This window comes from Salmo salar, chromosome ssa17 (assembly GCF_905237065.1).
Source record: "Salmo salar chromosome ssa17, Ssal_v3.1, whole genome shotgun sequence".
In the NCBI taxonomy this organism is placed as follows: Eukaryota; Metazoa; Chordata; class Actinopteri; order Salmoniformes; family Salmonidae; genus Salmo; species Salmo salar.
Window position 1 is genome coordinate 58183426 of NC_059458.1, and position 23545 is coordinate 58206970.

Consider the following 23545-nt stretch of genomic DNA (forward strand, 5'->3'; position numbering starts at 1 on the left):
CTCCTCTTACCAGTAGGTCCGTACAGCACCACTCCCAGAGGGGCGAGGCCAGCCTTGCTGGTGTCCACAGTGAAGGTCTGAGGAACACGGGCTCTGACTCCACTACCCAGCCCTGGGCCTGAACATCTCACCTTACTTGGATCCACCAGCTCTCCCACTGGCACACGGAAGGGACTCCCTGCAACACACACAGGCAGGCGTCAGATGGAATTACACACGTATAGGTATACAGGTCAAGCGTACATTGATGAGTATTCATTTGTTTATGTGCCTCTTTGAAAGCCAAGACCAAGCAAAACATTCTCATTACATACTGGTAGCATGTGTTATACAGGCCCTGTATTGCCAAGATATTTCAATGACCGCTCTAACAATGGAAATACATGTCCTCAAATATGGAAGGCAGGCAAGCGAAGATGAGATCAGATGGGATCATTCTAGCCAAAAAGAGAGCAGATATACGCGTGAACAACAGGCCATAGAAATTTAAAGAAAATCATAGTACCAATAATTGCTTTTAATAAAACAGATGTATGTCCTTGAACCAACTATTTTAAAATTGCACACGGAAGAAGTTATAAGGGTCATTTAGTTGCTAAAGGCAGCCTCCAGTACCCCGGCCGGCCTTCAGCTTGAGATACTCAATGAGGGGGAGCACTGAGTTAGCCTGCAACATCACTTCCTGGAGTAGCTCAAACTGTGCATGTTATGTCTCCATGAGATGCCATCTTAACTGACTTAATTTGGCTTCAAAGCACTATTGAGTCTTCACATAGGAATGTGTGACGTGATCAATGGTTTTATCCATTCATATATACAGTCATTGGGAAGCCCTCAATGGCAATGTCCATGCTAAAACTGGTTATATCCATGATGACTCCTCTATTTCTATGACATGCACAGCTCCAATATAATTTTTTTTTCAAAGTTGCCAAAATGCCATGTGCGTCCACTTCTTTAAAAAAATTATATATTTTTAACTAGGCAAGTCAATTAAGAACAAATTCTTATTTACAATGATGGCCTACCCCGGCCAAACCTCATTAGTAACAACCTTGCCATTACGAAATAAGCCTCACCTAGCAAATTAGAGATAATCTCTCTCATTGACTCTCCTCACTTCGTGGGCTTATTTTCATGGACAGAGTTTGGGCGGAGTAGACCTCTCGCTTCACCTCTTCCTCTCTGACCAAGCAAAACATTCTCATTCCATACTTATAGCATGTGGTATATACAGGTCTAGTGTACATTGATACGCATACCTTTTTGAAAACCTAGACCAATCAAAACATCTTCCATGACACTAACAACACTCTTTTTCAACCAATCAAGAATAGTTTAAATTCTTTCCAACAGGAAGTGAACGGGCTCTCAGAAGAAGTGACATCATAAAGTACCTGGGATGGGCAAGCCTCCAAAGGTAATGTTGACGTCATAGTCTCCCGGGGTGAAGGGGAGGTACTCCACACTGCAGCTGCCATCTTTATTGTCCTTACAGGACATCTTAGCCTCTGACGGACCCTCGATGGCCAGGCCCAGACCCCCTGTACCAGCACCCCTAGAGGGGGAGGGAGGGAGTGAGGGGGACAGAAAGAGAGAGGGATAGTGAAGAGGGAGGAGAGAATAATGTTTTACCTAAATGCTGAATTGAAACAATTTTTTTGGCCACACCATTTAACCTTTCTCCCCCTACTTACACCCCATTTCACCGATCTCATTTTCACCCCAGTTTGTGCCCAGTGTGTACCCCCTGAACAGATTGACAGAAGGATGCAGTGGAAATCTCTGATGGAAGCCCTATGTTCCACATGGTAATGATGAGGATTAGGTAAGTAAGTAAGTTAGTACCTAGTTTCCACGGTGAAGCGGTTGGGTTTGTTGACCAGGCCCTCCTCCAGACCAGGACCGTAGGCTCTGACACGGCTGGGGTCACAACCCTCCGTTACCGGGACACGGAACGGACTGTTAGGCACCGCCACATCATCATACAGCACCTCTATCAGGTGCATCCCTGAACACACACAAGCAGGGAGAGAACACACACACAGTAAGACAGTACACACACACACAAAAGTGCATTTGACTACTTTCTTTTGAAACTAGTTTGACCTCCAAAAAAAACTATCTCAACAGTGAATCACTGTGGCCATTGCTAGAGGAATACAGATTAGATTACTAAACTGCTACAATAAACTGTGTGTGGGTGTGTGTGTGTGTGTGCGTCTGCGTGAGTGTGACTTTCTTTATGAAAAGTCCATGTCAGAGAGGCTGCCACAAGGTTGTGTATTTCTGTCCCCAATTCAGCGGGCTGAGGCCTGGACGTAACAGACATCCCCTATTAGTGGAAAACCATCTGCCCTCCCTCTGTAGACAGTCACCGACTACTAATACCTTACTTACCCCCACACCTCTCTCTCTCCCTCCCTCTCTATCTCCCTCTCTCCCTTTCTCCCTCCCTCCCTCCCTCCCTCCCTCCCTCTCCCTCTCTCTCTCTAGGAGCAGTTTCAGTTCCAGCTTCCATTCATTCATTTTTATAATGTTATTTTCTTTGCCTTTCTCCCGTTCCGTCTTACTCCCTAGTTCATCACTCTTTCTCTTCCCCTCTCTACCTTAACTTCCCTCTTTCTTTTTGTTCTGTGTCTCTCCCATCTTCTCTCTCCCTTTTCCAAGTCATCTCAAAGTGTGTGCTCTCTTTCCCCCTCGTGTCCTCAACAGCCTGGGCCTAAATATACATCAACCTCCTCCCACTTCTGTCGAACTCCTCTCGTATCTCCAGCCAGGGTCTGTATACACAAAGGATATCACAGTAGGAGTGCTGATCTACGATCAGATCCCCCCAGCTGATCCTATATCAGTGTTCCTACTCATAGCCACTTGGTGAATATGGGCCAAGGTGCCTACACTGGGAGAAATCACACTGCTTCCTGGCAGGCTAGAGTATGTTAAAGTCATGAAGGGCAGAACAGCTGAGCTCAGCTCTTTTCCCCCTGGCTAAGGGGGAGGGAAAACAGTTAGTTTTATGAAAGCCACAAGGTTTATTTTTTGGGGAATTATGACATACGGCGCTGGAAAAACATTCACAAACAGGGTGAGCACCAAGGCTACCCAGACTCCCTCACTGCAGGCCTCAGAGGGGCTATAAGCCAATCAGATGGGTGTACTGAGGTGGCTCTGGGCTCATTCAGGTACAATAAAATCCAAGGCAATCTAATGACTTTCCTATGAGTTTTGGCTTTATGTATGGTAGATAATACATTGTGCCTGATCTTCTGCTTCATCCATCATAATGTCCTCTAGATAGAATGTTCATCACATTATTGGTGCAGTTGCATGACTCAGCACATTCAGAGCCTTACCATCCTCATAGGCAGCGTATTCCACTCTGTAGGTGCCTTCTCCCTTGTCAGTGATGTAGGCGTCTGTGTTGGCGCCTGAAGGGTTGACGATGCGTGCCTTGACATGGCTGCCCCCGGTCTTGCTCTTGGCACGGGCATCCACGATGAAATGGGTGGTCACTTCCCTCAGGACCCCTGTGGACAACACAGATGCAGTATGTATATGGAGCTTGGTTGATTTGTCTGTCTCTCACAGGTGATGTGTCTGTCTGGCTGGCTGCCTGTCTGTCTGTGCTTCTGTCTTTGTCCCTCATTCTCTGATCCACAGGAGGTTGGTGGCACCTTAGTTTGGGAGAACGGGCTTGTGGTAATGACTGGAGCGGAATCAGTGGAATGGTATCATATACATCAAACACATGGTTTCCATGTGTTTGATGCCATTCCATTTGCTCCGCTCTGGCCATTATTATGAGCCGTTCTCCCCTCAGCAGCCTCCTGCACTCTGATCGCAATTATTTTCTCTCTATGTGATAGACACACATTTCTCTTTCTCTCTCTCTTCCCCCTGTCTATCTCTAACTTTTCCCTTGTGATCTAAGCTGAGACTAATTCGACAGCAGGTCTGTCTGAGTTAACACAAACCTCCATTGACAGCCGCACGTCTGCGTCTGCAGTATCAGTTCCACTGGCTTTAAAAGCCCAGCCAATCACTGCCAATCAGGAACACAACCAGCCAATCACAAAGCAATCACAACCCCTCACAGTCAGACATGGCCAATCAGGATCGTCCAAGTCTAATCAAAGCCAGACAGGGCTGTGCAGGCCAGTAATGTCAGTCAAGCTGTGGTCAGGTCGCTACGGCTAATTGTCAGTTTATTTTCCTTCCTCTACAGACAGAAAGAGATAGGGGAGAGAGAATAGGATTGGGAGAGAAAGGACAGAGAGAGAGAGGGGGGAGAGAGAGAGAGAGAGAGAGAGAGAGAGAGAGAGAGAGAGAATTTATCAAATGCACAGACCACAAATTTAGCACTGCCACACTCCATTTACCAAGTTTTGAGTGTAGGCTACTCCCATGACATCTGGAACCAAGGACTAAAAATTTAGACAAATTTGATCCAAACAATTACCGTGGCATTTGTGTCAATAGAAGCCTGGCAAAAACACTCTGCGCCATCATGAACAGCATTTTACTGCACAATGTCCTGAGCAAAAATCTAATTTAATTCCTACCAAATGATCAAACTTCAGACCACATGTATACCCTACACACCCTAATTGATAAGCATGTGAATCAAAACAAAACATTTATTCTGCTTTGTGGATTTCCAAAAAGCCTTTGATTCAATTTGGAATGAAGCCATTTTTCACAAATGAATAGAAAGTGGTGTGGTTAGAAAAACACACTGTATGATGTCATCAAATCAACGTATAGAAATAACAAATGTGCAGTCAAAATTGGAAATAAACATACACATTTATTTTCCCAAGGACACAGAGGGAAACAGTTGAACAACCAAAGCTCAAGTCTATTTAATATATACGTTAATGAATTGGCAAAAACACTAGAACAATCAACAGCCCACGGTCTCACTCTTAATAACGACACAGAAATAAAATACCTCCTGTATGCAGATGACATGGTGCTGCTGTCCCCCGCAAAATATGGGTTACGGCAACACCTAGATCATCTGCAACAGTTCTGTTAGACCTGGGCCCTGACGGTCAATCTCAAAAACACAAACATTTTATCCAGATTTCAGGGAAACCGATATCCATTTTTACTGGGCTCCACTGATCTAGGACACATCTACACATCATTTGGGACAGAAAATCAGATCCATAGTGAACTTCAACCTGGCAGTGAATTAACTTAAAGACAATGCAAGGAGGACTTTCTATGCCATTAAAATATCTATCAAATTAGATATACCAATTTGAATCTGGCTCAAAATATTCAAATCAACAATAGAACCAATTGCACTATATGGCAGTGTGGGGTCTGCTTATAAAACAAGAATTTGACAAATGGGACAAACGCCCAATTGAAATACTGCATGAGGAATTCTCTAAGATCATCCTAAGAGTACAGAGAAAAACTCCAAACAACACATGCAGAGCAGAATTAGGCCAATTCCCTCTTCTGATAAATATCCAAAAAACACCTACCAAATTATATAATAATTTCTTAACAAGTGACCCCACTCCTACCACTACAAAGCCCTCAACTGCCAAGAGGTGACCATAGAGAAGAGTCTCGTCAGCCAGGTGGTCCTGAGGCTCAATTCACTAACCACTACCAACCCAATAAATCTTCCGGACAGCACTCAGAAAATCTGGCCCAACCACATTATCACAGAGCAAAAAGAAAAATATCACCTATCGGAAAACCCACACAAATAATCAAAACAAACGTCAATGCTATTTAGTTCTAAACAAACAGTACACAGTGGCAGACTTTCTGACTATCTGAAAACTGAGGAAAACACTAACTACTGTATGTACAGACTGAGTGAACACAGTCTGGCCATAGAGACCAGTCATCACAGGCAAACCTGGCTGCTCAGAGAGGACAGGCTGTGCTCATTCTTCACCCAGGAAGAGGAAGAGACAGAACTGTATTTTCTGTCAAACTGTGACAGATATTCTGACATAAGAAATAGATTCTTCCCAAAATTATAAAACAACACAAAGAATTTGAAAACCTAAATGATGAAGACAAACTTAAATACATTCTTGGTTAAAAACTCAAATGCCGTGTTTTATCAGCCAAATGTGTGGCCTCCTTCCACAACCTGAGGGACAGCCAGTGAGAAGTATAGTGTGATTATTCGACCTGAGGGACAGCCAGTGAGAAGTATAGTGTGATTATTCGACCTGAGGGACAGCCAGTGAGAAGTATAGTGTGATTATTCGACCTGAGGGACAGCCAGTGAGAAGTATAGTGTGATTATTCGACCTGAGGGACAGCCAGTGAGAAGTATAGTGTGATTATTCGACCTGAGGGACAGCCAGTGAGAAGTATAGTGTGATTATTCGACCTGAGGGACAGCCAGTGAGAAGTATAGTGTGATTATTCGACCTGAGGGACAGCCAGTGAGAAGTATAGTGTGATTATTCGACCTGAGGGACAGCCAGTGAGAAGTATAGTGTGATTATTCGACCTGAGGGACAGCCAGTGAGAAGTATAGTGTGATTATTCGACCTGAGGGACAGCCAGTGAGAAGTACAGTGTGATGGTTCATATTAACCTATTCTTAATTATTATTTGTTGTAATTGCTGTTAATATGAGTATCACTATCATTATCATGAGCTTTCTTTCCTGAGCTTTCTTATATCTCCTAGATATGGGACAGACACTTCAAAACCTTATTCCTTGACTGTCTGTTTTGCCATTTATGAATGTGTTATTCAATGCATTTCTATGGGCTATAGTAAAAGCCAAATTAAATATTTTATCAAATACTTTTTTAATATATATTTTTTATACCTAAAGAGGTCAAATAATTTTAAGTAAATAACTAAATGATCCATAGTATGACCATCTTAAAACAATTCCATATGTCAGCTTTGAACCCGCACCTCAACGGCTTCGACTTCTAATTACAGGCTAATATATTGCTGTCTTTGACCATCATCGCTATGTTTACTTTGACAATGTAAGTGTTTACTTTCCATGTAAATAAAGTATACTGAATTTAATTGAGAGAGAGAGAGAGCGAGATAGAGAGAGCAAGAGAGCGAGAGAGCAAGAGAGCGAGAGAGCGAGAGAGCGAGAGAGAGAGAGAGAGAGAGAGAGAGAGCGAGAGCGAGAGAGAGCGAGAGAGAGAGAGAGAGAGAGTTTAAGTCCTAAACCTTGTTTGACTCACTCAGAAGCTATTCAGCTGAAATCCTATTTGAATTCTGTGTCAGATATGTGCAACGAAGCCTGAGTTCTGAAAAGCCCCATCTAGATTCAGCGAAATACAATCAAAGTGAAAAGCCTATTATCCGTCATCGTCATGATGACGATGATTATCTACATTTGTGAATGGTCTTACCTCTGGGTTCCACTCCTGGTCCGTACACCTTCACCCCGCTGGTATCCACGGCTGGGTCCACCTGCACACGGGCGGGGAACTTGGGCACGGCGTGCCCCCCGTATTTAATGGTGATAGTATACATGCCATGGAACTGTGGGATGTACGTGATAGAATAGGTCCCATCACTGTTGTTCTGAACACGCACCTCCACCTTTGACCCCGAATCAGAAATAATCTCAATGGTCAGCTCGGCCTCCCCAGCCTTGGAGCAGTCCACTATGAACGACCCTGCCTCATTGACCTTCCCTCTCTCCAGGCCTGGCCCACTGGCCGTGACCTTACTGGGGTCAAACACGGACTGTACCATGGCCTTGAAGGGGGAGCCGGGGATGTGCTGCTCGGCAAAAAGGATGTTGATGGCGTATTCGCCGGGCTCTGTGGGCAGGTAGGAGACAGAGCAGGAGCCGTCGCCGTTGTCCTGGCACTCGATCTTGGCCTCGCATGGCCCCTCCACGGTCAGGCCCAGCCCGCCGGTGCCCGCACCCTTGGTGTCAATGGCGAAGGGGGCCGGCTTGCCCACCATGCCCCCCTGGAGGCCTGGGCCATATGCACGCACCTGAGAGACAGCAGGGGGTAGAAACCATTAGACTAACAGCTCAGAGGGGATGATTAGATCTAAAATGGGTGCTCTATGTTACAAATAAAATGGAGCATGCAATATTAAGCTCTATTGGAATTTCAGTAATAGAGCCATCAATAGTGAAGAAGTAACAGGAGTCTCATCTGACTAATGGTTGAAAGATGACTCCATCTAACCAACATGAAAAATGCATATGTCTATGACCACAATAACTATTTCAGTTGCTTCTCTGCATGACCGGCGTATTCTAAACCCTCCCAGTAATGCTTTCCGAGAGTGATGGTGTATGGGGGGGGCATCTCCTGAAGGGTTCCGGTGTGCTATGGACCAACAGCCCCAGTCCCACATGGGACAGCAGTGACCTCACCGCCTGACTCATCTAACTGTGACCAAAGGGAATCAGTCACACACACACTATCTCTCGCTGTCACTTTCACACACACACACACACCACACACACACACACACACACACACACACACACACACACACACACACACACACACACACACACACACACACACACACACACACACACACACACACACACACACACACACACACGCGCGCTCTCTCTTTCTCACACACAAACACACATCTCCTGACATTGGTTAATGATTGGTACTCTCTGGATGAGTCAACAGCCCCCAGGTGATCAGAGTGATACAAATGTTTCATTATCACACTTCTACTGCTCCTGGACCTGTCTGTGTGAGAAAGGGAGATGAAAAAAGGGACAGAGAGAGGGGGAGTAGATACTCACTACTAGGGACACCCTGGGTTTTGAGTTAGACCCTCTCTGACAGTTGTTAAATGGAAACTGAATGCAATGACGTGAGTCATCAGAGAGGAAGCCTCCTTTAGTCGTGTACTAATGAAAGTTCCTCCCTATAGCTCTCCACGGGACCATCCGGACTGCTACCCTACAGGCCCTAAAGAGACTGATACAGTACATGCAGACTGGACCAAGGCCAGGTCCTTCTTACCATCTAACCCCATGCAGACTGGACCCATCACTCTATAGAGCAGCACACAGTGTTGTGAAACGTCTGAACATTCCTTCCAGCACAGCTCAAAGTGTAAAACCCACTAGCTTTATCCACTCAATCTTTTGGTGATCTGTATTGTACAGTGCTTACTGTACTGTACAGAACACAGGTTGTGTGTGTGTGTGTGTGTGTGTGTGTGTGTGTGTGTGTGTGTGTGTGTGTGTGTTCGTCTCAGGTGTATCCTACCTTTGAGGGGTCAGGGGGCATCACCCCCTCCACAGTGAAGGGGCTCCCAGGCACAGGGTTCCCATCATAGCTGATGTCCACTTTGTAGGGTCCCTCCTCAGGGGGAATGTACTTCACAGTGTGCACTTCATTGGCCGTGTCAGACTCCAGCTTGCAGGGGATTGGCCGACGAGAGGGCGAGGTGATTTTCACATCCAACTTGCCCTGGCCACCGGCGCCGTGCGTGTTCACTGTGAACTCCTGATCCTTCCCAACGTCGACCTCTGTAGGTCACACACACACACACACACACACACACACACACACACACACACACACACACACACACACACACACACACACACACACACACAGGGTATCAGGCCGGGCTATAGCCTACATTCCTGTTTGGCACCAAAGTAAAAACAATAGATTTTAGTTAACAAACTGGAATGATTAGATACCTAGGGGATCAGAATTATTTTCTAAGCCATCATACAAAACAAATACTAGACTGTCCTTGATGCATCAGCCAAATAATTCCTTGGCAGTATTGAATATCACGAGGGAGGGACTGTTGATTTTATATATTTCTTCTTAAAGGAAGTAACTGTCAGAAGAATGCCAACGTATTATCTATGGCTGTGTGTTCTGGGGAAGACAAGTGTGTTGGAGGTCATGAGGTCAAACTCTTCCATGTGATGAACAGTGGTTATTTCCTGGTCAGTTTCTTAGTAACATGACAGTACGTGTGTGTGTGTGTGGGGTGGGGGGGGGGGGGGGGCTACTCACTGTTGTTCAACCCCTGAACTTTGACCTTGTTGAGGTCAAGGGGCGGGGCCACAGTGATGTTGAAGGGGCTCTTGGGAATGGGGTCACCGCCGTGGCAGATTGAGATAGACATGTTACCCTGAGAGAGGGAGAGACAGAGAGAGAGAGGAAGAAAGGGTGAGACGGGGGAGCGAGAGAGAGGGAGAGATGGGGAAGAGAGAGAGAGAGATATGAGAGAGGGAGAGAGAGGGCGTTATGGTGGGGAAAGAGGGAGGGAGAGAGAAAGAGAGAGAGGATATGGTAGATGGAGAGAGAGAAAAGATGAATGAGTTGTTATATTATGACATGGACATACTGAACATATGTGCATTGCATTGTAGTGCACGGTGTAGGAGTAGTCATGGTTACATACCTGTTGCACTGCAGTATAGCGCACAGTGTAGGAGTAGTCATGGTTACATACCTGTTGCACTGCAGTGTAGGGCACAGTGTAGGAGTAGTCATGGTTACATACCTGTTGCACTGCAGTGTAGCGCACGGTGTAGGAGTAGTCATGGATACATACCTGTTGCACTGCAGTGTAGCGCACAGTGTAGGAGTAGCCATGGTTACATACCTGTTGCACTGCAGTGTAGCGCACGGTGTAGGAGTAGTCATGGATACATACCTGTTGCACTGCAGTGTAGCGCACGGTGTAGGAATAGTCATGGTTGTCAATGATCTCAAAGTCTCGGACGGCGTCCCCTTTGGCTGCTCCGGTGAAGTGCACTTCAGGCTTGGCCTTGCCCGCTCCCTTGGTGTAGATGGTGAAGTGGGTGGGCTTACCTACCTCCACACCTAGACGTTGTCACACAGAGAGACATTCATGATCAATACAACTGATCTATTAATCAGCTGCATTAACAGTCATTAGCATAGAACTAAATAAAACACCAGAATTGGACATTGATATCCATTGTTTTGTATCTCTAAAGTCATTATTAGCATCATAGTTGTATGTGATTTTGCTCTATTGGCCATGTCGGCGGCTTGTTGTCATGGTTACTAGAAGTCTCACCTGTCTTGTTGAGTCCGGGTCCCTCCGCCCTCACCTTGTTAGCGTCATGGGAGGGGTCCACCTTGATCCTGAAAGGGCTGATGGGTATTTCCTGTGTCAAGGGTCAAAGTGGGAAGGTCAATGTTATTGTTTGGTTTCATAATAATGAAGCTAAAAATGGCGGCGTAGTTTCTCTTTCTCTCACGTGGTCAGCGAACAGCACCATGATGGTGTAGCGTCCGGGGCCGGGGGGCATGTACTTCACTGTGAACGTGTCGTTGTCATTCTTGATGATGTCAAAGTCGATGTCAGCCTCTGCCGGACCGACCACGCCGGGTGCACACTTGATGCCGATACTGACATCCCCTGAGGAATGGGAATGGGAGTGAAGGGGTCCAGGATTAGGGAAGTCAGGAAGGGGGTACAAATTGGAGTGGAAAAAGGCAAGTAAGATTGTTTAACATTGAGAAGGCAGATGGCAAGAAAATACTCATCAGTGAACCCACTCAACAACACCCATTCAGGTTGCAAACTGTCGGCTACAACGTTGAGTAGTGAAGACCCTTCTATGTGTTGTATTTCTCTGTTGCATCTCACCTTGTCCTGCCTCGCTGCAGTCCACAGTGAAGTAGGTGGGCTCGTTGGCCTTCAGACCTGACTTCTCCACACCTGGACCATACACCTTCACATTCTCTGGGTGGCTGCCCTCTCCGATGGTCACCTGAGACACACACACACACGCACACACACACACAAACACACACAGCAATGAACATACATTACTAGTACTATAACATTGTACAAAGCTGTATACTATCTTTGCAAATGCACTGAATTTGCTATAGAATGCTGTAAGTGACGTACTGCATGTATGTACTGTATGTGTATCTAACACAGGGCTCTTCAACCCTGTTCCTGGAGAGTCACCGTCCTGTAGGATTTCGCTCCAACCCTAATCTAGCGCACCTGATTATAATAATTAGCTGGTTGATAAGCTGAATCAGGTTATTTACAACTGGGGTTGGAATGAAAACCTACAGGAGGGTAGCTCTCCAGGAACAGGGTTGGAGAGCCCTGATCTAACAGGTATTTGTCTACAGTCTGTTAGACGGGTGGCCAGTCTTACCCTGAAGGGACTGTTGGGGACGTTGACCTCTCCCCAGGTGATAATGATGGTGTGTTTGATGGGCTTGGTGGGAATGTAGACACAGAGGAAGGTGCTGTCTCCGTTCTCTGTGATCTGGATGTCGATGGGGAAGCCCTCTGCATCCTGGGCGTATATCTTCAGCTGGCCCCTGCCGGCTCCACTTGCATCAATGGTGAACTCTGCTGGTTTGTTGACAATGCAGCCAATCGGTTCCAGACCTGGGCCATAGCTCTTCACCTGCAAGGAGAAGGCATTCATAATGCTGTTATGTCATCCTTATGTAGCCTTTATGTCATTATTACGTCACTATTATAGTATGTTACCATTCTCTTACTGTTACGTCACTTTATTATTCTGGTTCTTCAGGCTGGCAAGCTGGTGGGGTAAATGTGAAGGGGTGGGGTCTAACCTTTTCAGGGAACACGTCATTGGCTGTGAGGAGGATGTGGGCCATAAAGGGGCTGTCCTTGATGTCCTCGTCGTCACAGATGACGTGAACAGCGTAGTCGCCAGGCTCCGTGGGCCAGTAACGTACGTCACATGACCCGTCGCCCTTATCATCACACTCTATCTTAGCCTGCGACGGGCCCTCGATGGAGAAACCTGGGGATGAACAGAGACAGGGAGAGAGATATAGGTACACATTATATAGAGGTGGGTAGAGATATAAGCTCACACACACACAGAAACGCACACAGATACACTGGCAACAAAGAGACAAACAGGCATAGATGGCAACAGACTAAGAAATATTGGAAGGTTGATTTTGTTGTCGCTTGTGATGGAGGTAGAAGACAGAGAAAGAAGAGGAAGTTCATCCTAATTCGTATTATAACTGTGATGAGGTGAATCATCAGGGGTCATGACCTTTTCCTCAGCTGGCAGGTCAGACTGATCATGTGACAGGAACAGGAAGCCCTCAGGTCTTGCGCTGGTTTCCGTGACAAGTGACCCCAAAATGTGGGCTTTAATCTCTCCAATTCTCCAACTAATAACAATTACAGACAGCCTCCAGTGTGTGTGTGTGTGTGTGTGTGTGTGTGTGTGTGTGTGTGTGTGTGTGTGTGTGTGTGTGTGTGTGTGTGTGTGTGTGTGTGTGTGTGTGTGTCTGCTTGGAAATGGAATCTGTGTAAATTGCCTGACAGTCATGCCAGAATTTCAATGGAAAACAGCCAATAGAATAATCCTATGTCTTTCTCTTCCAACGGTCGTCAGACTTACCCAGAGTTCCCACCTCTGTGCCGATGGCCTCCACCACAAAGTCAGCTGACTTTCCCACCATGCCTGTCTCCAGGCCCGGACCCCACGCCCTCACCTTCTGGGACCCCACGTCCTCACTCACCACCACCTCAAACGGGCTGCAGGAAACACACACACATGTTAATGCAGTACATAGACACACATACAGTCAGGGGTGGTCTAGTCAAACAGAAATCCTCTATAGCCCCATTGACTGTAATGTCAGTCAAATTCACGTAATTGATGTTGGGCAGCAGTGATATTTCCAGTTCCACGCCCCCTCCCCCCAGCCATTAAACCCATAAGGAATGCAGGAATTGTACGCTTCATAACATGACTCATTACAGGTCATTTCGGCTCCGTTACGTTATTTCAACATCTGTCCTTCCAGGACACCCCTGGAAAGCCCTTAATGGTTCAGACCACTGCCATTATAGCTTTCATGTGGTTGTGCCCACAGCAGAATAGGGGGGAGGATAGGGTTTCACCTGCGTGGGATGGTCTGTCCGCCCCAGGTGATGGTGATGGTGTATTTGCCAGTCATGATGGGGTAGTAGTCACACTCATACACCCCGTCTCCCACGTCACGCACCTTCACAGGCTCCTCTAGTCCCTCTGAGGGGGTCACAAACAGGTCACACAAGGGTCACACACAGCAGCTCAGAAGACAAAGGCTAGCCAGAGCATACAGTAGCATTCCTATCACAACTAGACCATTGAAAACCATTACATTTCATGAAGAGAATAAATGACCCTATGAAACCAGTAAATTAATGGGGTGGCAAGTCATAAACAATACGAAATACTACACTCATGTCCACACACTCACTTGGCCCCTTGACGGTGACCTTGAGCTCTCCGCTGCCGGCTCCCTTGGTGTACACCTTGAAGTCAGCCACCTCTTTCACCCTCACCCCTTTAGGTTGGAGACCTCTCCCTGAGGCCCGGCACATGTTGGGGTTGCTGGCTGTGGGACCACCGAGGAGTAACGCGGTTAGACAAGAAGATAACAGGATACACACTCACACACACAGGCTGAGGCAGAGGGTGGCTGTTAGTTAGTCGGTTGAATGGTGGTGCATTAAGCACAGTCTGCATGGGCTGCCAGGGAAGAAGCAACAGGAGAGATGGACAATGAACAGGAGTTATATACCTGCAGAACAGCTAGACAGAGAGCAAAGACGGGTTACTGTAAGACACTGGGCTTGAATGGATAAGATTGGCAGAATGAAAACAAAAAGACATGTTGAAATCATTTCTATGCGCTTGAATACAATGATGTTACACGGTGAACCACTAGTTAGATGGCAAAACATTCCAAAGACAAATAGCTAGCATGACTATGCTAACATCTTGTTATGATGCTGCAGGCTTTCAATTAGCTAATTACCATGACCGTGAAAATGCCTTGGCCAAAGAAAACATTACAGCAATGTTGTGTATTTAGGAAGAAATAACCAGCTAACTCTCCCAATTCATCATCATTTTAGACCACTTCAGTTTAGAAATGACCAAAAGAAAAATAAGGAAAATAACTTAAAATAACTGAATTAAAAGTGAAATAGTTGTATGGAAAACCTCTTGATAGAGAGGCTTATTATAATAGGTTATGAAGACAAACAATGTTATTGTTTTGTTATGTTATGAAAAAGCTTTAAATAATGTCAGGTTAAAATGAAGCTAAAAATGGAGGAGCATTTGCATGCTCAGTGTTAGTCAGAAAATGTAAAGTTGTGAATGGCTGACTGAACACAGAGCGATTGCTTTGGTCTGGGGGGGGGGGGATGAAGATGAGGATGACAAGTAGACAGTGTAATGAGGTATGTAAGACTCACACACGTCTGGACGGTCACGCTGACGTTCGCTCCCGTCAAATGAAACAAAGGTCAAAAGTTAAGACAATCGATTTTCGTTTGACTTGAACAGGATTGTTTGTTTCTGGGTTATCAAAAAGTGAATTGGGAAACTATCATAAAGAAACTGTGTTATGGTACGCTATGATGCTGTTGTTTAGTTCAAATCAATTTTGGTTAATTAGTGGGTGTTGTTACTCATTAGTTCTGTTCTAAATCGTCAAGTCAATTTAACGTCACACATGGAAGAAATCAAATCACGTATTACAGGATATTAAGCCAAAGTGAGCTACAAACTGGATAAAAATGAATGTGTGTGGGATTATTTTATAACTTTTTTGATATGCAGTATTCAAAGATTATTGCAATAAGACAATGTTGGAAGACCAATTGCAATGTACTTCTATTTTTGAAGCAGGTGATGTACTGTAAGTGTGTGACCTCTGTGTGTTGAAGACCTGCCGAGCGTCTGTAAAGGTGACCGTCCAAAACCAGCCAACCACATGGATGGATGGTGCTGCCTCTATTGTTAAAATGAGGAGGAACTGCATTTCTTACTCCCATTCACTCTCTTCCTTTTCTTTCATTCTTGCATTCTTTCTCTCTCATCCTTTCATTTCTTCTTTCAGTTACACACTCACTCATTCCCTCTCATTCTCTCTCTTTGGAAGCTGCCTGGGTTGAAGGGGGGATGAAGCCACAGAGGGCTAAGCGCCAGCACATGCCATCAAGCTGGGGACCCCTGGTGTGGTGCGTCAAAGGGGTTGGGGGTATAGTTTTGAGTTTAGGGGGGACCAGGCTGGCGCAGGCAGGCTCCGGTCTCTCCTCCACGGGCAGGCCTGTACTAACTTGGTCGCCTGGGTTTGGGCGGTGTTGGGGGGGGCACTCTCTTGGCCTTGTCTGTGGGTGGGGTGCGTATGGACTGGGGCACTATCTGCACCGGAGAGCCAGGGGGCAGGGCGCTCGGTGGAGCTGCATGGAGGAATAACAACAACATGACACACACGTAGGAACAGGACAGGGTCATTCTGGAGAACCACCAGAACCCACAGCTTAGAACCCTGCCTCCCCAACACTCAGAACCCATCCTCTCACAAACCAAGAGTTCACCAACCCTAACCCAACAATTTTCAGAAGGACCCAAAAGACTTCAGACCATGTCGGTGGCCTGTCTGTTATGGAGATCAAATGTTTAGTAGTGAGGTCAGTCTAGACATTAAAACTCAATGTTACTCAGATTAGAAAGAGAGAGAGGGAAAAAATCTGTATTTGTGTGTGTGTGTGTGTGTGTGTGTGTGTGTGTGTGTGTGTGTGTGTGTGTGTGTGTGTGTGTGTGTGTGTGTGTGTGTGTGTGTGTGTGTGTGTGTGTGTGTGTGTGTGTGTGTGTTACCCTCTGAGATGTGGACAGTGAAAGGGCTTCTGGGTATCTGCTGCCCAGCAAATGTCACGTAGATAACATGAGGCCCCTTCAGGATAGGGCAATAGGTGCAACGGAAAATACTGTCCCCCTTGTTTTCCAGAATGATCTCAACGGTGTCTCTTCTGCCCTGGGAGTCCACGATGATCACACCCACGTCTCCAGCACCGGCACCTGAGGACAAAAAGAGATGTGCTAACACCTTCTACTGTGTGTTCAGGGGACAGAAATGGACGTAACACTGGAGGACATTAGAGAGAACAAATACATACATGTACTTTGTCATCATGATTGAAGGAATAAATATCAGCTAATATTGCAAAGCTAATGATCATTCTGAAAGATCCTTAGATTTATTTACAACCCTATTGACGAAACTAGGGGATTTCAACAGGAAAGGTAGATAGATGATCTACTTCCATACCGTGAACATGGTCCTCCCCAGATGTGTATGTGTGTGTTACCTGCTGTGTAGATGTCGAAGTAGGTAGGCTTGTTAGCCACGTTGCCTACAGGCTCCAGTCCTGGTCCTCTGGCCTGCACCTTGTTGGGGTCTCCCATGGCCTTGGACACACTCACTACAAAGGGACTCCTGTCTATGTCCTGCCCAGCGAACAGCACCTTCACCTGGGAGAGGAACATGGATAGACCCCTGTTAGACCGCTGGAGGAAATCCCATACTACTGAAGTTTATAAACTAAGATTTAAAATATTTTCATATATATATATACGGGTACTGTAAGTGTGTTACCTTGTGAAGGCCCTCCACTTTGGGCAGATAGATGACAGAGTACGTCCTGTTCTTGTCATTGTTGGGGATCACTCTGGCCTGGAACAGAAAGAGAGGGGAAAGATGGGAGAAAGGAGAGAGATAGAAGCTGGATGTGAAGAACTGTGTGGGCAAATGAACAGCAAATGGGGCAAATGAACAGCAACTTTAGGATAGAGGAGTAAGGGATTGAGGAGTTAAGGGTTAATGTGAGTGCCCCACCTCCTCTGTGTGTCCCTCTGAGTCCTCCACGTAGACCAGCACCTCCCCTAGCCCTGCCTCCACTGTCTCCACTATGAACTCAGCCGGCTTCAGCACCATGTTACCTCTGGGATCAATACCTGATGGGGGAAAGGATGGAGATGTAAGAGCCCTCTGTCACTTATTCTGTGCTGACAGATGTAAACAGGATGAAACACCTTCCTTTTCAACAATAATTCTTGCACCTAATATACAGTATATCTATACAGAATAAACCAGAAGGCCTTTGGGCGATTGAGCCTTTAGAAGATGTAGATTGTAAAGGAAGTCAGTTTTTTTACCAATGTTTTATTTGTTTTGCTATTTTTTATTGCAGGGGTGCAAGCACACCATGACAGTCGTGAAGCAGGCGGGACAAAACCTATTCCCCCTCAGGAGACTGAAAAGATTTGGAATAGGTCTTCAGATCCTCAAAAGTTTCTACAGCTACTCCATCGAGAGCATCCTGACTGGTTGCATCCCTGCCTGGTATGGCAACTGCTCTGCCTCCAACCGCAAGGCACTACAGAGGGTAGTGCGTACGACCCAATACATCACTGGGGCCAAGCTTCCTGCCATCCAGGACCTCTTTACCAATCGGTGTCAGAGGAAGGCCCTAAAAATAGTCAAAAACTCCAGCCACCCAAGTCATAGACTGTTCTCGCTGCTACCACACGGCAAGCGGTACCGGAGCGCCAAGTCTAGGTCCAAGAGGCTTCTAAACAGCTTCTACCCCCAAGCAATAAGACCCCTGAATATCTAGTCAAATAGCTACCCAGACTATTCACATTGCCCCTCTCCTCCCCTCTCCACATCACTGCCACTCTCTGTTGTCATCTATGCATAGTCACTTTAATTAACTCAACCTACATGTACATACAGTTGAAGACGGAAGTTTACATACACTTAGGTTGGAGTCATTAAAACCCGTTTTTCAACCGCTCCACAAATTTATTGTTAACAAAGTATAGTAGGACATCTACTTTGTGTATGACACAAGTAATTTTTCCAACGATTGTTTACAGACAGATTATTTCACTTATAATTCACTGTATCACAATTCCAGTGGGTCAGAAGTTTACATACATTAAGTTGACTGTGCCTAGAAACAGCTTGGACAATTCCAGAAAATGATGTCATGGCTTTAGAAGCTTCTGATAGGCTAATTGACATAATTTGAGTCAATTCGAGGTGTACCTGTGGATGTGTTTCAAGGCCTACCTTCAAACTCAGTGCCTCTTTGCTTGACATCATGGGAAAATCAAAAGAAATCAGCCAAGACCTCAGAAAAAAATTGTAGACCTCCACAAGTCTGGTTCATCCTTGAGAGCAATTTCCAAATGCCTGAAGGTACCACGTTCATCTGTACTAACAATAGTACGCAAGTATAAACACCATGGGACCACTCAGCCGTCATACTGCTCAGGTAGGAGACGGTTTCAGTCTCGTAGAGATTAATGTGCTTTGGTGCGAAAAGTGCAAATCAATCCCAGAACAACAGCAAAGGACCTTGTGAAGATGCTGGAGGAAACAGGTTCAAAAGTATTTTTATCCACAGTAAAACAAGTCCTACATCGACATAACCTGAAAGGCCGCTCAGCAAGGAAGAAGCCACTGCTCCAAAACCGCCATAAAAAAAGCCAGACTATGGTTTGTAACCGCACATGGGGACAAAGATGGTACTTTGGAGAAATGTCCTCTGGTCTGATGAAACAAAAATAGAACTGTTTGGCCATAATGACCATTGTTATGTTTGGAGGAAACAGGGGGAGGCTTGCAAGCCGAAGAACACCATCCCAACCGTGAAACACGGGGGTGGCAGCATCATGTTGTGGGGGTGCTTTGCTGCAGGAGGGACTGGTGCACTTCACAAAATAGATAACATCATGAGGAAAGAAAATGATGTGGATATATTGAAGCAACATCTCAAGACATCAGTCAGGAAGTTAAAGCTTGGTCGCAAATGGGTCTTCCAAATGGACAATGACCCCAAGCATACTTCCAAAATTGTGGCAAAATGGCTTAACGACAAGGTATTGGAGTGGCCATCACAAAGCCCTGACCTCAATCCTATAGAAAATCTGTGGGCAGAACTGAAAAAGCGTGTGCGAGCAAGGAGGCCTACAAACCTGACTCAGTTACACCAGCTCTGTCAGGAGGAATGGGCCAAAATTCACCCAACTTACTGTGGGAAGCTTGTGGAAGGCTACCTGAAACGTTTAACCCAAGATAAAGAATTTAAAGGCAATGCTACCAAATACTAATTGAGTGTATGTAAACTTCTGACCCACTGGAAATGTGATGAAAGAAATAAAAGCTGAAATAAATCATTCTCTCTACTATTATTCTGACATTTCACATTCTTAAAATAAAGTGGGGATCCTAACTGAGCTAAAACAGGGAATTTCTACTAGGATTAAATGTCAGGAATTGTGAAAAACTGAGTTTAAATGTATTTAGCTAAGGTGTATGTAAACTTCTGACTTCAACTGTACTATCTCAACTATTATTTTTTTTACTACTCCTCTTTAATTACTTGTTACTTTTATCTCTTATTCTTATCCATATTTTTTGAAACTTCTCTGTCAGTTAGGGACTCGTAAGTAAGCATTTCACAGTAAGGTCTACACCTGTTGTATTCAGCATTTCACTGTAAGGTCTACACCTGTTGTATTCGGCGCATGTGACTAATACAATTTGATTTTATTTTATTGACCATTTCAAATTATACGTTTATAAAACATATACCCGTAGGCTGCCACTCAAAAGAAGGGAAAAAAATGTAAGAAATACATACAGAGTTTAAGTAATAATACATTCCGTATCAACAGGGTAAGAAAATAAAAACAAGAGGGCTTCTACCCCCAACCTCCCATTCCATTCCCCCAACCCCACCCAGCCAACATGTCTCAATTCAACCCCGGGTCCTTAGTGTACAAGAGAAAGTAGTACACTATGTTTTCTGTCAATATACCTGGTAAAATAATTGTTAATAAACAAGTCTATCTGTGATTTTTCCCAAATTATGTTTTATATTTTTCCAGATTGTTTTCTCAGTTTAATTTTTCCTTGTTTCACTCTCAAAATTACAAATGTTCATAGAGAAATAACGAAATTGGATGTTCTGAGTCCATTTCTATGGTTAAATTACATTAGAAGACCATTTGTTTTGGTCTGGAAGAAAAGTAAAAGTGAGTGTAATTCCCCTTTATTTGTGCATCTGGCCCTTTAATTGTGCATTTAGCGAGTGAGGAATGTGCCGTTTTATGTGCCGGTCTAACGATGGTTCTGTACTGCTGCTGCTCATTTCGTGGCAAATTTATTGTTATTATTGTTTTTGTATTCTTTTGGAGGTGTATCAGCTTTAATATTGCAAATAGATTGTGGCTTCTATCAATGTAATTGTGTGCATCATTTACAATCCCCCATATAGAATTTTTACATTTTCATGGAAAAGTTTGAAAATAACAAATAATAGATACAAATTATATAGTTACTCATGATATACTTCTGCCAGGTAAGTGTGCACATTTAATTGAGAAGGCTTTGGGGAAAGTATTTCTGTCAACCCACAAGACGGTTATCACATCAACTGGCCACACACGGAGAGATAGACACGAACATGCTCACCACACAGACAGACAGGGTCAATATTGCTGGAAATTAATTGGCAGATAGTGGTAGGTTTGGCTTTTTAAGCCAATAGTGGCTAACCCGGGGTGGGATAATGTCAATGTTGAGCAATGTTGTTCCTTGACTAGCACCATTCATTCTCGCTGTCAATAATAACTGTATGCACTGGCGATTAGGAGAGAGTGAGGTGATTACCATCTAAGAGCTAACAGATTCTTTGTGTCAGTGCTGCCTGCCAGTAGTAATCATCTCTGATTGATTGAGAGATTCAAGGAGCTGTCATCGTTAAGTAACATAATAGACGCAAAGCATTGAATATTTACGTTCATGCACTTCTAAATTCATTTTGTAACTTTGCCCAGAAGCATTTACCTACAGGACGCTCCCACATCATATGGAGGAATGTGCCTACCTGATTAGAGGACACAGTGAACAGTTGGGAGTTGGGGCCAATTTCCTTGGTGTTAAATACAATCTGTGAATAAACTTAAAATGTGCAAATTGATGGTTTGGATTATGGGATGCCAAGGTCATATTTTTTCCATATTCTGTTCCAGTTAAAGGGTCTTTCAGATTCAATTAGATCTGTGGACCATATTTTTGAATGGCTAGCTCAGAATATGAGCTTTCCAATAGTTGTTTATATATTATAGAGGTCAGTCCTGTCGGGAGCACAGATAATTTACTGATAGATAAAAAAGTTAAAGAAGTCTTTGAAGGAAGTCAGTTGTTCCCAGTCTCTCTCTCTCACCTGGTCCGTAGGCCTTGGCCTTCTTGGGGTGCAGAGTCTTGGAGCGCAGCGGGGCGCCAGGCTTCAGCTTGGATTTGGGAAACTGGGACAGGTAGGTCATCACCGAGTGCTCGTCCACATTGGGATCCACTATTTCCTCAGGGGCTATCACCTACAGAGAGGGAGAAGACAATAGACGGTGCACAGGGTCAAAGGTTATCATCACATCCTGTTTCTCTATGGTTATACTCACAAGATACAAGATACACGTCTCTAACAATGGGAGTCGTTGTCCACAAAGCGACACGGAGGGCTGTCTAACTCCAGCCTATCCTTTTTTTGGATTGGTGGATACATCTCATTATTGTAATCCTTTTCTGAATATTCGATGAGGATTGTTGAGTTCAACAACCTGTATTCAATGGAGAAAGAGGCTATGCTACTAGCCTCATGCCATGAATATGCATAGCCATCTCGAGACAACCCCGATATCAAGTTGACGTGATGTCATGTTTCCTACTTATATTAGTACACTCAAAACAACTTAAGAATTACGAAACTTCTATTTGATCAAATAAACATCACGTAGCAAACAAGGCAGTTTTTTGTTGACAAAATGTAACACTCTCTCATTGACCTCCATACAAAAACTTCTTGATTGGTGGGCGAAACAATGAAAAAACACCTCCTGCTCGAGGGAGACAGATTTTCCACCAAGTTCGGCTTCTCTCTTCCTCTTCCTCTCTGTACACAATCAAAGCCTGATTTAATAAGAAGAGGGGGACAGGAAGAGACGCCGCACGCACAGGGGTCAAAGGTTATCACGTCACTTCCTGTTTCTCCTAACACATAATCAAAGCATGATTTAATAACGTTACAATAAATATTGTATTAATAACTACTAACCTGAGGATAAAGAACTTACTTCAATTGAAAGCACAACAAAGAAAGACATCCAATAGACATATAGCCTAATAAGTCTCTCTCTCTGCCTATAAAGTTGATGTAAAAGAACAGGCTGGTGAAAGGACTGAGAAAACCAGGGCAGTGGAATCAAAAGCAGCAGCTCTGATGGAATTAAAGGCTAATTGTATTGTCCAACATCACAATGTGTTTTCCTTATGATCGCAGTGGAAAGAGGATGAGGAGAGGGGGAATAGAAAAGCGAGAAATGCCACCAGGAAATCATGTTGGAGTGGTTTAATGTTTTATAGAGAAAGAAAGTTCCCCTACGTGGAGCTAGAGTGAGCGACAGGAGTGAGGTTTGAGTAGAGAGAAAGGGGGAAAGGAGAGAGGGAGAGGAGAAAAGAGAGAACAGAGGGAGAGGGGGGAGGAGAAAGCAGAGGGAGAAGGGGAAGGGGAAGGAGAGAGCAGGACAATGAGAGCAAGTGTGGAAAAGAGATGGAAGTGATATAGAGAAAGAAAGAGGGGGGAGATGTAAGGAAAAATATAAATATTAGAGAGAGAGAGAGAGAGAGAGAGAGAGAAAGAGAGAAAGAGA

General features: G+C 44.8%; 1 protein-coding gene across 9 annotated transcripts in view; it reads right to left on the minus strand.

Moving 5' to 3' along the window:
- The window catches only part of LOC106576205 (filamin-C), a 77527-nt gene that overhangs the window by 13218 nt on the left and 40764 nt on the right, over positions 1 to 23545 (minus strand). For 6 of the 9 annotated variants that reach the window (XM_045699796.1, XM_045699801.1, XM_045699798.1 and 3 more), the window contains exons 4-24: positions 22066 to 22216; positions 17664 to 17782; positions 17424 to 17501; positions 17137 to 17299; positions 16646 to 16846; positions 14232 to 14369; positions 13891 to 14017; positions 13385 to 13521; positions 12573 to 12766; positions 12143 to 12400; positions 11614 to 11737; positions 11222 to 11382; positions 11038 to 11128; positions 10648 to 10817; positions 10002 to 10119; positions 9231 to 9493; positions 7374 to 7971; positions 3357 to 3530; positions 1849 to 2011; positions 1398 to 1558; positions 11 to 178 (exon numbers count right to left, since the gene is read on the minus strand). In XM_045699796.1, coding sequence (XP_045555752.1) covers positions 11 to 178; positions 1398 to 1558; positions 1849 to 2011; positions 3357 to 3530; positions 7374 to 7971; positions 9231 to 9493; positions 10002 to 10119; positions 10648 to 10817; positions 11038 to 11128; positions 11222 to 11382; positions 11614 to 11737; positions 12143 to 12400; positions 12573 to 12766; positions 13385 to 13521; positions 13891 to 14017; positions 14232 to 14369; positions 16646 to 16846; positions 17137 to 17299; positions 17424 to 17501; positions 17664 to 17782; positions 22066 to 22216 — 3757 coding nt within the window. Of the gene's footprint in view, positions 1 to 10; positions 179 to 1397; positions 1559 to 1848; positions 2012 to 3356; positions 3531 to 7373; positions 7972 to 9230; positions 9494 to 10001; positions 10120 to 10647; positions 10818 to 11037; positions 11129 to 11221; positions 11383 to 11613; positions 11738 to 12142; positions 12401 to 12572; positions 12767 to 13384; positions 13522 to 13890; positions 14018 to 14231; positions 14370 to 15237; positions 16066 to 16104; positions 16228 to 16645; positions 16847 to 17136; positions 17300 to 17423; positions 17502 to 17663; positions 17783 to 22065; positions 22217 to 23545 lie in introns of those variants that run through there. The other 3 variants (XM_045699793.1, XM_045699792.1, XM_045699799.1) reach the window with 2 other exon arrangements.